Source organism: Crinia signifera, chromosome 1 (assembly GCF_055691185.1).
Source record: "Crinia signifera chromosome 1, ASM5569118v1, whole genome shotgun sequence".
Classification (NCBI taxonomy): Eukaryota; Metazoa; Chordata; class Amphibia; order Anura; family Myobatrachidae; genus Crinia; species Crinia signifera.
Window position 1 is genome coordinate 355,026,799 of NC_139217.1, and position 19,143 is coordinate 355,045,941.

General features: G+C 43.4%; 1 protein-coding gene across 3 annotated transcripts in view; it reads right to left on the reverse strand.

Moving 5' to 3' along the window:
• The window catches only part of SLC2A11 (solute carrier family 2 member 11), a 78,395-nt gene that overhangs the window by 12,318 nt on the left and 46,934 nt on the right, over positions 1 to 19,143 (reverse strand). For 2 of the 3 annotated variants that reach the window (XM_083148749.1, XM_083148741.1), the window contains exons 2-8: positions 17,513 to 17,648; positions 14,928 to 14,981; positions 5,276 to 5,368; positions 4,985 to 5,145; positions 1,634 to 1,758; positions 1,375 to 1,504; positions 107 to 255 (exon numbers count right to left, since the gene is read on the reverse strand). In XM_083148749.1, the coding sequence (XP_083004875.1) occupies positions 107 to 255; positions 1,375 to 1,504; positions 1,634 to 1,758; positions 4,985 to 5,145; positions 5,276 to 5,368; positions 14,928 to 14,981; positions 17,513 to 17,533 (733 nt within the window). In that variant the 5' untranslated portion in view covers positions 17,534 to 17,648. The remainder of the gene's footprint in view (positions 1 to 106; positions 256 to 1,374; positions 1,505 to 1,633; positions 1,759 to 4,984; positions 5,146 to 5,275; positions 5,369 to 14,927; positions 14,982 to 17,512; positions 17,649 to 19,143) is intronic. The other variant, XM_083148758.1, reaches the window with a different exon arrangement.

The following is a 19,143-nucleotide window of genomic DNA, read 5'->3' on the forward strand; positions in this document are numbered from 1 at the left end:
TTGGATCAGCATTGAGGATTTGTCGGACTGATGTATGACCTGCATTAACTAACCCAATCTATTTAAAAAACAAATCAACTTGGCAAGTTAATGTCATTATCCTCACCATGTATGCATCCATCCTTGTCCTTCAGATCAATTAATAAATAGCGGGGGCTTTCCGGAACCCAAGGAAGAATCAGCATTTGCAGGATGGCAGGTACCACATTGCTTGCTAGAAGAAGAGGCCAAAACTCTTCACTGCCCAGTATCTCTCTAAGATGACACAACACCATGATTCAAAGCTTTGCCCAGATACTTTTTTATGGGAAAAATATACTAACTATACATACATTTATATAATACTACACAAATAATCTTTATAGAAACTGTTCTATGCATTTCAAAATACCAATTTTTAATTACAGTTACCTGCCTTCCCTCCATATAAATGGCGTTATGCTTTTCCCTTAAAAAACATCTGTCTTTTCTTTAAGAAACAATACCACCCTCTTTTAGACACAGTTTGCCAATTAGATAAGACAATTGGCCCAATTCAGTATCAGATGAAGAACATTGAAAATCACAATATTGTGATTGCCCATGTGCAACACTCTCAGGGGGTGATTCTGGTAGGTTTGCAAAAGCAAACTCCTTCTTTAATGTACGAAACCATGCTGCACTGCAGGTGGGGCTAACGTAACATGTGCAGAAAGAGTTAAATTTGGGTGGGGTGTGTTCAAACTGAAATCTAAATTGCAGTGTAAGAATAAAGCAGCCAGTATTTACTCTGCGCAGAAACAAAATAACTCACCCAAATGTAACTCTTGTTACATCTGCCCCACCTGCAGTGCACATAATTTTGTCCATTAAAGAAGGGGCTTGCTTGCTTTTGCAAACCAACCAAAATCATCACCATATTGCGATCACATCCTGTTTGATTGGCAGCGGGGGCGGCAATGCAGCATTTAGGGTGCAGGATCCAGACAATGCAGTGGTGTCCAGACTGTTTTTAGGGAGGCTGCCTGAGATCACACACAGCTGCTGCAAGCTGAAAAATGATGGGGCAGTGACTGCCTTCGCAGCCAGGCGGTTATCCTTACCGTTGCAACTGCAGAGATTTCTGTGAAGCAATTGCAATATGATTTGCGAACGCATTGTACTTAGGGACTTTTCCTGCGCTGGGCAGCCCCCACCATGCGAGAGACTGCAGTTGCAGTTTTTCTATCTGATCAAAACTGCAATTTATACCGAATCAGGCCCAATGTTTGTATTTAGTCAGTATTTAGTCAGTATTTTCCACTTTCATATACTGTACATATAAACATTCCTCAAATCTATAAAAAGCTTTTAAGGTTTCATTTTTACATCCCAGTTTCCTTTCCTCTGTGCTACCTGAGTCCCACGATCTGTCCCAACACTAATCCAAGAGCAGTAAAGACTGCGGAGGACAGAGCTACTGTGCCACGTAGATGCTTAGGGGCGCTTTCTCCGAGGTACATAGGCTGGATATTCATGCTCACTCCTGGAAAGGAACAAGAGGAACAGTCACACAGAGATAAAAAGGACTAGCTGTAAATACCATAACTCCTCTCATAAGCCAGTTATTTAGTATATCCAGAAAACCATCCAATGTAGAATAAACAATGATCACCTGAATTCACTCCAGATAATACTCTCCCCAATATGATCATTTCAAAACTACTTGCATAGCGGCTGAACCCACATAGAATTGCAGAGAGAACAACAAACAGGTTGTTGTAGAGCAGAGACTTCTTTCTGCAGAGAAAGGAACACAATGCTGTAGCAGGAAGCGAGACCCTCATCCCATGACAAACACCCCAATAAATAATAAAAGCATGAAGAAAAGAAGCATTTAGCAGATTATTATGCATGAAAGGTGTTAAACCCTCAAGAAACTACATATCTAACCTCCATCTACTGTTTTTCTGTAAACCAAGTTCCAGGAACTCCAGGTCTGGGGGTGGATCATTTAAATTAAAAAAATATATAGGGAGGGAGGAGGGTACTTGTGTACTAGCACGGCACCCACGATATTTGGTCGCACGCATCGCATACCATACACCCGATGCACTGCGATGCGATTTAAAATTGTATAAGCCCCCTATACGATGTTTAATTGTATAAGCACTCTAATGGGGGCTTAGAATGTTAAATGCACCCCCACTATGAACGTGAAACCGAACCGTGGCATGCGCAGCGAGCCCGCGAGGGGCGGCGGTACGCGTCCTAAGACCTTTTCATACCCCCACTATCCACGTCGGCGTGGAGTTGATTTTATATAGTGTGGCGAGCGCAGGGAGCCACCGAGCCCGAAGCGTGGCGAGCGGACGCGTATTACTTTACATGTATTCCGCGTCCCCTCGCGGGGCTCGCTGCGCCCGCCCCCCCCCCCCCCCCAAGGCATTCATTCCTAGTATAATTCAGTCCTATATGGGTGATTATTAAATACATTATTCTGTTAGGGAGATTTGCCACATATTTATGAATACGTGCCTAATGCTATGTTAGGACCCACGAGGAGCACAATGACACTTGCTCCCAGTCCTGCCCTGAAACACTGCCCGGCGGCCGCAGCCAACTTCCGATAAACTCCCGACTTCTGGCAGTTACGGACGCGCAGTGACACAGCCGCAACAACATCAAGCGGCAGCCCTGACACTGCGCCCTGCCACAACGGAGACACCCCCACCACCGGAACTAAGTAAGGGTTAGTACAGGGACAGTACCAGCATCATCCAACTTCATATATATCTTCCCCAAAAGGATGTAAACATTACTACTAATGCCAATTCTTTTACAGGTACCACTCGATATATAATATATTCATACCTACATATTTTAAATTAACCTTTTTAGCGCTTTTTACAAATTCCTGCATCAATCTATTATATAAAAAGGCTGCTTTTATACCACAGCGCAGAACCATCAAACCAAACCATATTGCTATGTTAAAGCATAAAACAGTATTTTATACAATATTGTATAAATGCTTTTAACTAGCATTGTTGTTCTTTTTATATATTATTTTTCTTATTAAGGGGCAGATGTATCAAGAGTAAATGCAAGGGTGATAAAGAGAGATAAACGTCCAGCCAATCAGCTCCTTACTGACTTTTCAAACACACCCTGTAACATGGCAGTTAGCAGGTGATTGGCTGGGCGTTTATCTCTATTTATCACCGTTGCATTTATCTTTTGTTAAGGCTTAATACATCTGCCCCTAAGTTCCAACAGTGAGAAGTAAAGAATTGCAAAACTGCTGTACAGTTTTTGAACAACAAAATAAAAAATAATATTCTAAAATTTGAATTTATTAAAAACATTCAAGAACAAAGAAGAAATATATTAGGCAACAGGGGACAGAGAAAGGGTTTACTTTAATTTAGCTGCACACATGCAGCCTGCAAACCTACAGTGTTATCATTCCATAAACATCCATTAAGAAACTACTGTCCTTTTAATTTCAAGAAATTGGACCTACATGGATGTTTTATTAAAGGATTTTCACCACTCCGTCGAAGTGAATAGGACAGACACATGGTGAGTTTAGAAACTGAAGTTGCGGTGACTCACTTCCGGATGAGTTTGACGTCTTTTCAACACTAAACTAATGGGCCCATTTCTTCTGAAGATTTGGGGCCAAAGGAAGACTTCCATCAGCACCACATATTGTTTTTTGACATTGCCTGCCCCATTTCTGTGGCACTTGGTCTTGCCCACAAAAATGGAAGTTGCTGCACCCACAATTTTGGTCGCGAAAATGTTACCTCTGGTTATGCACTTTAGAACCTATTTAAACTGAGATCCTACAGAAGTCCACGTTCATCCTTAAAAATGAGCTTGGCATAGCTCTGCTAATTATCCCAAGTGATACTCACCACCATCAACCGTTACACCATCTTACTATGTTTATGGACATTGAATTTTTTGAAATTTATAACAATTTATTAATCTTATTAAAAATTTTATCAATGTTTTCTCTTGTGACTTCATATATATTTTTATATAGAATTAACAAATGCTATCTGATAACCACAGTGCCTGAGGTACTCTTGCAAACACTGTATTACTACTATTTAACTTGGGGTGTTGGGAGCACCCTAACAAAGAAAATCTTAGCAGCAGTGTTATATCAGTCAGCGAGTGAACCTTATATCCATATACAGTATGTCCATGCCACAAATGTTTTCGGTGCTTATATTGGCAAAAGGTGGCTACTTTAATGAAGTCAAATATTTAGATTACATTTGGCTAAAATTATTCTACGATTAATTTTTTATCTCTAATTGTTTAATTGTTCTATATTTTAATTTGAGAGTACAATATTATACTATCTAAAGTGCAATAAAAACTGAAAAAAATTGGCGTTTATAAATAAAACTAAAAGGAGTAAAACAGCTGGGTCAATTTAAGAGAGGAGGCCCATGTGCAGGTTCTGTACGGCCCCCTACTTTCAGGCAGCGCAGTAGACTCTGGCTTTGAGCCGACTTTACATTTTCAGGTGATTTTTTTATTTGCAGAGCTGGCTGACGTGAGACTCCTGAAAGGTAAGTATAATTATATGGGTGCAGAGTGTGGGCATCACGCACTGGTGCATGCACAGGTTTATACAGTGTGTATGTATATATATATATATATATATATATATATGCCAGTGGAACCTTATATGTGGTTGTAAGTTTGTTAAGAATAATGCTATTAGAGATCAAATTAACTTTGGTCCTAAAACATATGTTACACTTTCAGCTGGAATAATGGTGCCGATTGATGCAGGTCCAGATACACCTAGTATACATACGACTTGAACTTTGATGCAGCTCAGAATTAGAAGCAAAGCAAAAACAGGAAGTAACTTTACTCCTTGGTAAACCACTGCAGGATATGTTCTCTGTTTAGATCTTTAATAGGGTGATCTACAGTAAAGATCTGGTTACAGACAGACAGAAGCTACATTAGGATAAAGAATAAAAGTGTGTGTTACCTTCCCAGCCTGATAGCCATGGGACCTGCAATTAGCGCTCCTATGAACCCCCCCAGGGGGTACACAGACACAATTATGGACCAGATAAGAGTGATTGTCCAGCTTTCCAACTGTGGTCCTCTGTTCTCCAGCCAAGATTCATTCACAAATCTTTGGATATGCTACAATCAGTGTGAGAGAACGAGCATTACGCATTGGAATGTAAAAGGGGCATACCACTTTGTAAGTTAGGAATTATTTTAGTATTGGAACATGGACATTTGCAATACTTAAAGAACAAAGCATACTCACTATGGTGGGGGCATTGATGAAGGAGAGGTTGTACCCATACTGGAATGTACCTCCAATGCCCACTGCACACACTGTAAGCAAGAGAAGCCATCCCTGGAACACAAACACAGAACATGACTGACAAGGATGCAACAAACAGAAATATACATGTAATATGAATATGGTGTAGGCGGTCCAGCACTCCGGTGGCGACAACAGCTGCCCTCAACGATGTAGTATGTACAAAAGAGAAGTAAGGAGAGGTGGCACTGGTAGACTGGTAATAAAGGTGTCACATAGGATCTATGTGACGCCTTTTTGTCTCCTTACTTGTCTTTTGTAATATAAATATATATAATTTTCTGGCTAATATTTTGGCTGATGAATTGAAGGGCAGGTATATTGTGGGTGTGTTGTTTAGTATTTACCAGAGATATGTCTGTGTATGACGTCTTTCGCTGACATATTGCATACTGTACAGGTGATTGGAGTAAACTAGCTGCAGAGGCCACCAGTGACTGATATTACAACTGGGTGGACACATGTTAATGCATACCCAGCTGCAACGTCAGGCACAATGCAACTGGCCCACGATTGGTAAGGGTGTATGCACTTACTAATCATCAGATGATCCCTCAGCCTAGTATGTACCCAGCTTAAGTGTCTATTTATGTTTTCATTTTTACTTTATTACTATTTTTCAATAATAACAGCTTTAAAAAAAATAAACATAAAAGTAGCAGCCAAACTTATGGAGCATATGTTACTACTGATGTACAAGAAAGACCTGACTTTCTAATGCTCTATTATAAACTAAGATTTCCTTTTATTATTTCAGAATTTAATATTAAAACATAAAATAATACAGGCTTTTATATAAGTGAGGATTGTCTAGAATTATGTAGTTTCAAACAGGAATGACCTGGTGCACTATTATTGCATGTCAATTACATTTTGGACCCAGTGACATTAAACAGGAAATGCCAGCAATAAAGAGAAGTGACTGATTAACAATGAGAAATGTACAACTTCACCAGAAAAGTACAACTGAGAAATATAACATTTTCATAAATATCTAGAGTAACAGTTACTACACGTACTTTATACTGGATAGAAAATAAAAATTTCTGTAATATACCCTTTCACATTGCACTTCGAACCAGGGTAATTGCCGAGTTGGTCTTGTACGGACCCGGATCAAGATGCAGGGTGAAAGAACCACAGCTTATAACCCGAGTCAACCAACCTGGCAATTCGACCTGGGTTATAATAAGGGTAAAACCCAGGTTGCCATCTGCATAATGGGTGACCTACTGTAGGTTTATCGTTAAAGCACCAGAATCTGGTCAGACCGAGGATCGCGATCCCGAGTTTGACTCCGTTTTGCAATGTGAAAGGGTATTAAATGAGTAAATATAAAAAAAAGGAGATCTGGCTGAATTGTTTAAGAATTGGCAGCTAAACTGGTCTGATCACTCTGTGTATGGAACTAAAACTAAAGCCATTTATTTTAATTGGGCACACTTGATGGTACTTTATGCAAAGGGGCGTAGTGAGGACGGAGCATGAGCTCCAGGTGCCGAAAGGTCATAGGGCGCCGGAGCAGTGCACCGCAATGCCATCCCTGCGTGCTGTAACTACCCGCTCCGAGGGGAGAGCAGCTGCAGAAGAGGACCTGCTGCTGCCCTATGCTGGCGGCGGCAGCAGGGAGAGAGGGAGGAGGAGATGACACGCTGCTGCCCATAGACGCTCCCTCCCAAGCCGGTCTCTGTGGAAGAGGGAGAGAGGACCTGTTGCTGCCCAAAACTGGTGGAGGAAGATCAGGGAGAGGACTCGCTATGTACCAAGTCCTTACGCCAGGCAGATCTCCTGCAGCACTCCTGGCCCCACTGTTTAATGAAAGCACTGCTCTTCTGGGGACACCTGCAGGTATGGGTGTGTGCGTTTTGTTTATCTGCGTGCCCCTGGTCCATGTACCCTATAGAAAGTAAAATGGCAGTTTGCCCCAGACCCATGTACAAAAAGTGTGTGTGTGTCTGTATATATATATATATATATATATATATATATAAACATAATGTCAGCTGCAGTAGCGCACGCAGGGGGGGTTTCTGGGTACCCAGAAACACCCCCAGGAGTCTAAGGGCCCTAGCCTGAAAGCTGAGGGTCCCCTCTTTCCATGGGTACAAGAATTTTAAAAATCGGCCCTTGGGAACCAGAGATATCTGACTTCAAAGCAGTGGTCCCCATCCAAGCCTGTTAATTGCTCTTCCCAGTCAGATATTTCAGGTTCTGTCTGATCTAGAGATTTTCTGAGGATATATTCCAAAAGCTGTGACTCTCCCTCATTGGCAGACACTAGTAGCTTGTCTCTACTGTTCCCAGAACCAGAGATATCAGCCTTCCAGCAGCTGGTTACTGCTCCAGCTCCACACACCTGGTGTGTAGTTTTATATTCTCGTTGGCAGATTGCTCCGCCTCCTGAACTCTGATCCTCTAGTCCCCAATAACATTTGGTAGGTGGGATTCTCTAGTTTTTAAATCCATTAAAATCTAATAAATGTATTTCTGGGAACTGGAGATATCTGCAGTCAAGCAAGCTGTCCTCCCACCAGAAAATTATGAATGATATGCCCACTCCACTATACACCCCTCCTCTGCATATTAAACATCCTCTACCACCCTGGAAGTTATGTATCAGGGCCCCTTCATTCAGCCCAATGCCCCCTTCTCCCACCCCATCTCCCACCATCTGTGCAGTAAAGGGGTAATTAGTGGAAATGACTGATCCAGGCCCTACATGCAGAGAGGTTGATATAATACCCCCTACCACCCGCGGGACATCAAAGCTTCCCCCACTCCTACCGCTGGAGGATCGGTAGGGGTCCCAATGCATTGCTATGCCCAGGGGTCTACACTGCTGTTGACGCCCATGTATGTATGTATGTATTATTATTTATATACATTTGGTCTATCTATAATACTTTAACTGACCCGGCATATACTGGGTAACCTAAGTGTCCATCTTCGTGCTTTGCTCCGCCCCTCTGGAAACCCCCGTCTGAAAATCCTGCGTTTGCCCCTGAGCTGGACGGCACTCGAACGGACTTCATTAGCATCAATAAAAACGCCACACTTTGGTTTCTTAGCCAACGTTTCAAATCTCTTAAAGGATTTTGTGTCAGGGTTGACGAAAAATCCATTAAGAGATGATTTGAAACGTTGGCTAAGAAACCAAAGTGTGGCGTTTTTATTGATGCTAATGAAGTCCGTTCATAAGAATGTCCAGTTCATATGAATGTCCAGCTGACATTGTTTGTATGGGAGAGAGTTCTGGCGAATTCCCTCTAGGAAAGGCACCATGGCGTTACCCTCATTAAACTGGAGTGCCGGCCATTCTGCTTGATATATATATATATATATATATATATATATATATATATATATATATATATATATATATTCCAAAGTTCTAACGTGTCTCCCAAGGGTCCAGGATAGAACAGAGAGCGGCACTCAACAGATTTTTAAAAGGTCAGGTTTTAATGTTCAAGGTGGTACAGGTGGCATCACATGGGCATCATCATCGACGTTTCAAGGCAGTGAGCCTTTTCATCAGGATGCGCTCAAAGTGCATATAGTGCTATGGTGTGTGAATTTGTATCACCATTGATCCCTGAGGACGGGCTAGCATGGCCCGAAACATGTTGGATTAATAAATTGATTTTCACGTTTCCACTAAATCCGAGAGTGCCGCCTGTTTCCCACACCCTGCATTGGGGCCAGAAGGTCCACGCTGGAAGGCACCGGGTCAGCAATCAATTGGACCTGCCACTGGGAGTGCCGGCCAATGCACAACTATATATATATTATATATATTATCAACTTCAACAAGCACTAACCAACGTAAACCCCCTTTAGGGGCCAAGACCCGGGCCAGACCCGGCACACTAGAACCAGGTCTAGGAGAGGGGGGCAGTGGCAAAGGATACTCAAGGGGAAAGAAGGGTCAGAAACCCTAGTATTTAATTTATCTGCAAGGAATCTCTCTACCACCGAGATGTCTGTTCTCAACCGAGGACTTTCTTTCGTGCCAACCAATCTACACAATTCTTTCAATAGCAAAATCGAAATGCACAGGTTTGGCCGCGCACTGCGCTTAAAAGAACATTTTGGGGACACAGCAATTATCCCCAGATCATTACCTCCATCTATAAGAACCATCTCTGTCTTTGACCCCCCATCCTCCAGTAACTCCATTCGCAGTTACAACAAGATCCTTGATAAGAAAGCATGCGCCGACATCACAGAGTCGACACGGACGCCCATGAATATGTCTAATATCGAGCTTAAAGCCTTAAACGATCTCAGCCGCTATCAGGACATTATCGTGCGACCAGCCGATAAAGGGGGAGCAGTGGTGGTAATGGACCTTGATTTCTATAAAGATGACATCTATCGCCAATTGGCCGACACCACTGTTTACAGCAAACTACCAGCAGATCCTACCAGCGGGTTCAAAAAAGAGCTCGATCTGATCCTTCTCACAGCTGTTCAGAACAACATCATCTCACAATACTGCATGGAAGCCCTTAAAGTGAGTAACCCGAAGATTCCCCTCCTGTACACGCTCCCAAAGCTCCACAAGGACCCTATACATCCCCCCGGCCGTCCTATAATTTCGGCCCGCGGCTCCTTATACTACTCCATTTCCCAATATCTGGACGCATATCTTCAGCCAGTCATCCAGGAGCAATCCGCATACCTTAAGGACACTACAAATCTTATACTGAAATTACAGCAACTACCACCATTACCCCCTAATTGTATACTTTGCACCACAGATGTGGTAAGTTTATACACCAATATCCCCCACCAAAGGGGTCTGGAGGCGACACGACGACTTATTACCAACAGCACCAAGTATCAGGGACCTGATATTATGTTCTATCTCCAACTGCTGGAATGCACACTCACTCGTAACTACTTCCAATTTGACGGTGCATTTTACCTGCAACTCAAGGGGTGCACAATGGGCAGTTGCGTCGCCCCGACCTACGCAAATGCCTTTATGTTTGAAGTTGAAAGAGACATACTGTTATCCTAATCTGATATAACGCAACATCTGGCCCTCTACCAGAGGTATATTGACGATATCTTGATGATATGGACGGGCCCGGCAGAACTTCTCACTGACACCCTAACCAATATGAATGATGCTGATGAGAATATCAAATTTACATTTGAACACAGCAACAGCTTGATTCACTACCTGGATGTTTGTATAAACATCACAGAGACAGGACTTACCACAACCATCTATCAGAAACCCACTGACAGGAACAATCTCCTTGCAGCTTCGAGTCACCATCCACCTGCGCTCAAGAAGGGATTACCCTTCTCTCAGTTCCTATGGGTACGACGGATATGCAGTTCCAACATAGATGCCAACATCAAAATGGACTTGATGATGCGTAAGTTCCTGCTTAGGGGCTATAACCTCGAGCAACTCACATTGGCAAAGGAGAAAGCATTAGGTGTCCCAAGAGCCGACACACTGAGAACCAACACTCAGCGTAAGACACAGGCCAATCGGATACCTCTTGTCAATACCTTCTCCACCCGCAGTATGGACATTGTCAACACAGCCAAACGATTCTGGCCCCTGGTATCGGAAGACCCTGACCTGCCACAGCTACGAACTGCCACCATCCTGCCCTGTTACAAAAGAGGGAGAAACTTGCGAGATTACCTCGTTAAGAGTGATGTAACAGGCATGGGCACGATACCCAAATCCCACTTCATGACAAAGAAACCTGGTAATTACCAGTGCATTGGCTGCACCACTTGCCGCCACCTCGAGACCGGCAACACTTTCAAACACCCTCAATCTGGTCGCAACATTAAAATACACCAGGTACTCACCTGCAGCAGCCGGTATGTTGTGTATGCCATCCGATGCCCGTGCGGACTAGTATATGTGGGCAAGACCACACGTACTTTTAAAGAACGCATGGCAGCACACAGATCCTCTATCAAGCTAGCCCTGGAGGGAGCAGTATGCGATCAGCCCGTTGCTCGACACTTTAAAGAACACAGACACACTCTTCCATCACTCAGATATTGGATGATCGAACAGGTATCCCCCCCCCAAGAGAGGAGGTGATCGCGACAAGCTGCTCCTACAACGGGAAGCTTCTTGGATTTACAAATTGAACACTATTGCCCCTTCTGGACTGAATGAATATTTGTCCCTTAGTTGCTTCTTATAAAATCCCCGTTCTCTGAACAGTCACGAATCAGCACCACCATTTCAGCTGTTATGCCCCAGCTTGCCGTTTTTTTCTCTCCCCTGAAGCTCGGTAACCTGTACACTCGGACTATTTTTCTTTCAGTTACCTTACTTATTACTGTTTGCATGTTGACATTTCCCATGCCATGGTCCTAATGCATATTTTGCCTCATTGCCATTGATTGTACTGAAGTGCGGGCATCTTACCCCCAGTACCTATGCGGCTCTAATACTTTTTCTTCACTTTGTTGTCACAGGTCCCCATAGCAACCCGCTCCGGCTGATGCGGGGCGCGGCGCCGATGACGTCACCCCTGGTCACCGGGTCTGGGACGCTGGGGATCACGGTGGAGGTGCACGGTGTGGGAGCTTACTTAGGTAAGTAGTTCATTGTATGTTTGTTGTACTCTGACGAAGGAATTAAATTCCGAAACTGTTAGCACCCAAGCTGTGCGGTGTCAGCTTGTCTTCTTTTATTACCAAGTCTCCCTGCTGTGAGTGCCGCCAGCACCGATATCTTTCCTGCATATTGTGTATATATATATATATATATATATATATATATATCCCTGCACAATGTATGACTATGTGTTTGTGTATATCAGTGTGTATGTACAACATGTGAGTATAAGTGTGCCCCCTGGTCCACCGTCCCTGTACATCATGTATGCGTGTGCATCTGGTCCCTCTACAACATTTGTATGTGTAAGTGTGCCCCTGGTCCCTCTATAACATGTGTTTGTGTGTCAGTGTACCCCCTCCGGTATATGTGTGTGTGTGTGTCAGTGTACCGTAGTGTGGGAGGATTTAGCGGACCCCTCACATTGTCGAGGGGGGGGGCATCTGAGAGCCGGGGGGGGGGGGGCGCAAAACATACCCTTGCTCTGGGCACCGTGGCACCTAGCTACACCGCTGCTTATGCAGCACCTGCACAAAACAACCATATCTATAATTAATTGTCCATAGTTTTTAATAGCTATTATGAATGATAAAATGGGTGACGCTTGCTAGTCTGGGACTTAATTCCCTCTGAAAATCTGCCAAAAGTCCTACATGCATTTATATCATCTGAAATTATATTACTGCAATTCACTCTAGTTTGGTCTCCCAGCAAAAGTATTGCAGCTATTATAGCTGGTACAAAACACAGGGGGGGGTGCGGGCAGGTGGCGGGGACCCCGGTTCACCACCGACAAGCCGGCGGTGACCCGGGGGAAGCGCTGGAAGCGCCGTCAGAAGGGGACACGCGCGCCTCTCGTGCGCGCGCGTCCCCTTCTCGCTATAGATAGGGCGCTGGCGGGGGATGGCGGCTGGCGTCGCCATCCCCTGCAAAGATGGGACCTGCCCCCTCTGTATATGCATTTGTATCATCTCAAATTATTTTACTGCAATTCGCTAAAAACTATTTGCACATGCATACTATGGGTCTTACGCATGCGCTATTTAATGATAATCGCCCGCCCCACAAATTCGCAGCTGTGAAATCAGGTCTGAATCGGGCCCTATGTCTGAATGATGTCATTATTTTCACATTTAATCAAGGTAGACAACTGTCAACAAGTTATTCCACAGTAGCTGATATCCATGCACAGAGGTTTCAGCTATGGTTTGGGCCATATGGACCATATATTACAACAATTTGCGTGTACTATAAATCTCACATTACATAGTATCATTTATGCGGCTTAGGTATTTTCATTGTGTTTATGTGTTTTGTTGAATACTAGTTGATGTCTGGCACCGCTGATTCATCTGGTCTGAACATTTTATATTGTGCAACCATGAAGGCTTCATTTAATTTTGGAGTAAGCTGATGAGAAGCTAATGGCCTCCTAATTAAGTTTGCTTTATTACGTGTGGTTTCACTTCCAAAATGTTTATGTTGTCACTGGTAATATGCTTTGTGTTCCGTATTGTATTTTATGCTGGTGTGCATGTATACACCGATCAGCCATAACATTTAAAACCACCGACAGGTTAAGCGAATAATGTTAATTGCTACAATGGCACCTGTCAATACATTAGGCAGAAACTGAACAGGTAAGAATTGGAAATTGATTAACTGAAAGCAGGAAATAAGTTCACAATGGAACATGTGTTGGTACTTACCAAAAGTGGTGCAAGAATATACAATCAGTGGACAGGCTAAACTGTTGTGGGGGCCCAGTGTGCATGTGGAGCTATGGTTAGTCTGGTCCTATCCCATAGAAGAGCTATGGTAGCATACATTGCTGACCAAGTTAATGCTGGCAATGAGAAAAATGTCAGAACACTTATGGCATTCCAGCTTTCCGTGTATGGAGCGATGCTGACCACTGTCCACCACCAAATGTTCCTGCTATGGGCACCTGAACATCATAACTGCAATATGGAGCAATGGAAGATGGCAAAATGGTCTTCTGAGTCACATTTTCTATTACATTATGATGCTGGTCCTGTGCCTGTTTACTTTGTAAACAACTTGCACCAGGATGCACTATGAGAAGAAGGCATGCTGGCAGAGGCAGTATAATGCTCTGGGCAAAGTTCTGATGGAAAATGTTGGGTCCTGGTATGTGGATGTTACTTTTACATGCATATATGCCTTTAACATTCTTGAAGAACAAGTACACCTCTTCATTGCATTGGTATTCCCTGATGGCAGTGACATATTTCAGCAGATAATGTGCCCTGTAGCATTGCAAACATTGATCAGGAACGTGGTGTTGACTTGGCCAGCAAATTTCTTGTCTATAGTATACTGTATGCAACGGTGGGGGGGGGGGGGGGGGTCCAAGGGTACAAGGCCTCAATCTTGTGAGGGGCTCCAAGGTTTTGAGGGACTTGAGGGCTGTAAGCATGGCTGCACCTAGCAATGGTTTTAAAGGCACTGGTCGGTCACCCACTCACCTGGATTCCTGGAAGTGAAGTGAACTTACTTAGAGAAGTGAACCATCACCTATATGATAAGTAAACGATACATTTAAAAACATTGTTTACTTGGTTCACGTCTCTCCAGTCCTGACTATATAAATGTAAGTACTACCGTATGTGTGTTGTTATATATTGATAAAGGGTCTCAACACCCGAAAATTTGATTACAGCACATACCAGTGTGTGTTCTCAGTTTATTCTGCAGTGACATTTGGTTGGAAACGTCAGAGTGCCTCTGAGTATTGTCTATATATTATTCCTCGCATAAGGATTGAGTGCACTTGACTGGATGCTTTTATGGTGCCTGTCTTCTTATGAGATGGGTACCATACTGCAGAGGGACCCTGGAGTGGAATGAAATTGAAAATGTTGCAATGTGCTTTCTGATGAATGTATGCCTTGAATGCAGCCATTAAGGAAGATATGAGAGAGCAAGTGATGAGAGAGAGATTCTATAGTAGCTACTCACTGCTGCTGGTCTCTGTTCAGATCGATCAACTGTCTCGTCTAGATCATTTGTTCTCTGAGAAATATAAAAAATATACAGAGGTGTTATTATAGGTAATTGTTAATCAAGTAGACACCACAGTATACTGTATACAGTATGTTAGGTTTAGGACAAGGTGGTGTGTTTTGGGTAGTTTGCAGGGGGGTTGTTTGGGTTAGGCACTAATATGTAAAGTCAGGGCACTAAGTGGGATAATTAGGTACTAAGGTAGAGGGTTAGCCTGCGGGGAGGGGGAGGCTGTGGGAGGCGTTGCGGGGGTTATGTTTAGGATGGTAGGGGGAGAAGGAAAGTATACTAATCCTATCTTTGTCAGGATTCTAATTATCGGGTTGCCGATGTAAGTCTTCTACCTGCCGGCATCCTGTCTGCTGGCCATATGTATGTATTCCCTTCCAGCCTTATGTATTCCCTTCCAGTCCTTTTTCATTTTTGCATTGTGTACATAATAAGGCATATATTTATTTATTAACAGTTTCTTCTATACCGCATACATATTACGCAGCGCTTTACAGAGTATAGTTGAACATTCACATCAGTCCCTGCCCCAGTGGAGCTTACAATGTATATTCCCTACCACATGTACACACACACACATGCAGACATTCTAGGGTTAATTTTTTTTTGCTGAAAGCCAATTGACCTATCTGTATATTTTTGGATTGTGGGAGGAAACCGGAGTACCCGGAGTAAACCCACACAAACACGGGGAGAATATACAAGCTCCACACAGTTAGAGCCATGGAGGGGATCAAACCCATGACCTCGGTGCTGTGAGGCAGTAATGCTAACCATTACACCATCCGTGTTGCCTGCATATATAACCAAATATCTACGTATTTTCATGTATTTCTTGTAGTTTGATTTTCTGAACAGGTTAAAAGCCACAGGAGTGTAATTAGAACACATTCAAAGTGTTCTACTATAATTCCTTTTAACCTAATAAATCATACCATAGTTCAAATTGAAGTCTCGTAAGGTTATTTACTAATGGGTAAGTATACAATGTATTATTTATACAAGGTGTATGCAATAAATTTCTGGATGCACGACAAGGTACAGTATTTTATTTACAATAACCACTTGATGAAGCAGCTGGACAAGTCTCCACTACAGCTTTCAGAGACTCAATTTGGACTGGACTGTACTTTGGATCACCAAGCTCCTGAATTTGTTCATGAGCCAGAAAATTCACCAATTCCTGGATTTGTGGGCAGGCGCTTTGACATGATGGAGTAGAGCACCAGGAGTGCAAGTTCCTGAACTGAGCCTGGATATGGCTTCCAGAACTTGCGGCCAGGCATTGTTTGGCATACCAGTCCTCAGTGATGGTGTGTTGAAGCACAAGTGGAAAAGTAGCTATATGACCAGTCTTGGGCACAAAAAACATCCACTATTAATGATCTCAGAAACAGAGTTTGAGCGCCATCAACACTGGCTACTATGCTACGTCACCATGTCATCAGAGCCACCATGTCACCAGAGCATGCTTTTTCTCTCTTGTCAGCTGATGGGCCATCCGACATGCAGAAACCTTGCTCAGGTCAAGTCTTTCATGGACTATCAAGCAGATGGATCCTATGTCCTATCTCTAACTGGGTCACTCTCTCCCAATTCAACTATAGCCTGCAAAGGCAGCAATGTTGTCCTCATTGATGGCAGACACAGGTGAGTCGCAATGGTCCTCGAGACTGTTTCAAGCACTGAAATCTGACAAACCACAACAGTGGTTCAGGATGGTGCTTCCTCCCCAAAAGCAGCACGAAGTCAGTCATAACTACTGCTGTATAAGACCACTCTTGTAGTCATACAAGATCATTGCTCTCCTGTGGCCTCTGCTGAGCTCCATAATTTGTGAAGGAAGTGAATATCACGGATGGTGTAATGGATAGCATTACTGCCTCACAGTGCTGAGGTCATTGGTTCGATTCCCACCATTGCCCTGCCTGCGCGGAGTTTGTATATTCTCCACGTGCTTGCGTGGGTTTCCTCCCACAGGTGCTCCGGTTTCCTCCCACAATCCAAAAATATACTGGCAGGCTAATTGGCTTCCAACAAATTAACCCTAGAATGTCTGTGTGTGTGTGTGTACATGTGGTAGGGAATGTAAGCTCCACTGGGGCAGGGACTGATGTGAATGTTCAACTATTTTCTGTAAAGCGCTGCGGAGTATGTATACTGTTAATGATAATAATAAAAGTAATAACATACTGACTTATTTGGTGTGCAGTGCTTATATATGGTTCAGTGACTTAACATTTCACCAGAACTTGAGTGAGAGATTAGAGAGTCAGATTGTGTCTAATTTACCTGTGCACCACACATATGGAAATCTATTGCCCACCCTGTATATAGTACAATACTGGACTGCTGTGGTTAAATATAAAAAATTGGCACATGGATCCCAAAAGTGACCCACTGTCAACTCTCAAACACAGTAAAGCTTTAACAAGGCTTTGTAAAACCTCATTGCTGGTGAAATGTGAATTATACATATATATACATTTAAGAAATAGTGTGTTTTGTACTTACCACCTTCAATTTCTTACCTCATTCTGCTCTTGCTCCATTCTTTTGCGGACAAATTTGATATTTTACTGTAGATCACGTATGTATAATGATTGTTGAAAAGTAAATGTTTAAACCTCATCCTTCAAGTGTGAGCCATTTAGTTATCTGTTCTGGCTGAAATGAAGCAGTTTGTAACATAATATCATGTTAATGAATAAGAGAATACATTTCTATATATTTACAGGTTAGTACATCAAAAATCTAACCAGAATTCATTATGTCATGGAGTGGATAAGTGTAATGTATTGTACTTGTATTAAACAATAATATGTCCCAATTTTGGCATATCAGTATTAACATATGGACATCACAAGGGGCAGTTTAGCAAAAGGTGGACGCTACTGGATGAATCAGGGTAAGGTTTAGTAAGGACAGGTCAAGAGTGGGGGTTATCTCACTTGACTTCATGTAACAATGGCCCTTATTCTGGTTGGTGCGGTCAGAGCCGCACACGGGGCTCCGACCGCACAAACCAAGGGCCGCCCACCCGACGGATCGCCACGGCCGTCCGTACACGGACGGCTGGCGATCCGCACAAAAATGGTGGAGGCTACGCCTCCACCATGGTGGGAGCTGCCCCCTGCCTTCGATGGTCGACGACCATCGAAGGCAGGCCCGCACGCCGCGGCAGCTCCCGCAAGCTCAGACCACACGGACAATCGTCCGTGTGGGAGCTTGAAAGGGGGCTGAAAGCTGACATCCGGCGACGTCAGCTTTCCGCCCCCATGTCATGGTAATGAGGGCGTCATGCCCTCATTACCATGCACACGCCCCGCGTTTGCATGGGAACGCCCATGAAACGCGGGGCGTACACATAGGGTAATGAGGGGCTGAAGCCCCTCACGCCCCTATACGCCCCCTTTGCGGCGGACGAAATCCGTCTGCGGCGAAGGGGGCTGCACATGCGCAGAATGACCTCTGCGCATGTGCAGTTTCAAAACATCGGCGGTACGGCCGCACGCGGGCCGTACCGCATAGATTAGAATAAGGGCCAATGTTTGGTGGAATGCTACCAGACAGTTGGGCAAATAACAGTAGAGGCTGAATTTTAATTCCATAAATGATTTTTCACTAGTGGATAATGGTGAATTCAATAAAAAGCGAAGTTCGTGTTTTGACTTAATTTCAAGTAAATGCCCAAGTATTCAATTTAAAAATCTGTAAGAAATATCACAATAGATAACGGGTTGAGGAACCCATCAAGGTTGTCCAAGTACGAATATTTCATCGATGAATATACTGTAAAATTTGGATGTACCTGTACTGAGCAAAAGATTCTTTCCTGGTCATCCACCTGAAACTATGTTGGGTGAAGTGGGTTGGATCACAGACACTAGAAAACTAATCTGTTTGGATCCACCCCTCACATAACCCTTCATATTTCAAGGAAGCCTCATTTATTTCTAACAGTGGGGCAGATGTATTAAGCTTTAACAAGAGATAAATCCAAGGGTGATAAGGAGAGATAAACGTCCAGCCAATCACCTGCTATGTGCCATGTTACAGCCTGTGTTTGAAAAAAGTCAGTAAGGAGCTGATTGGCTGGACGTTTATCTCTTCTTATCACCCTTGCATTTATCTCTTGTTGAGGCTTAATACATCTGCCCCA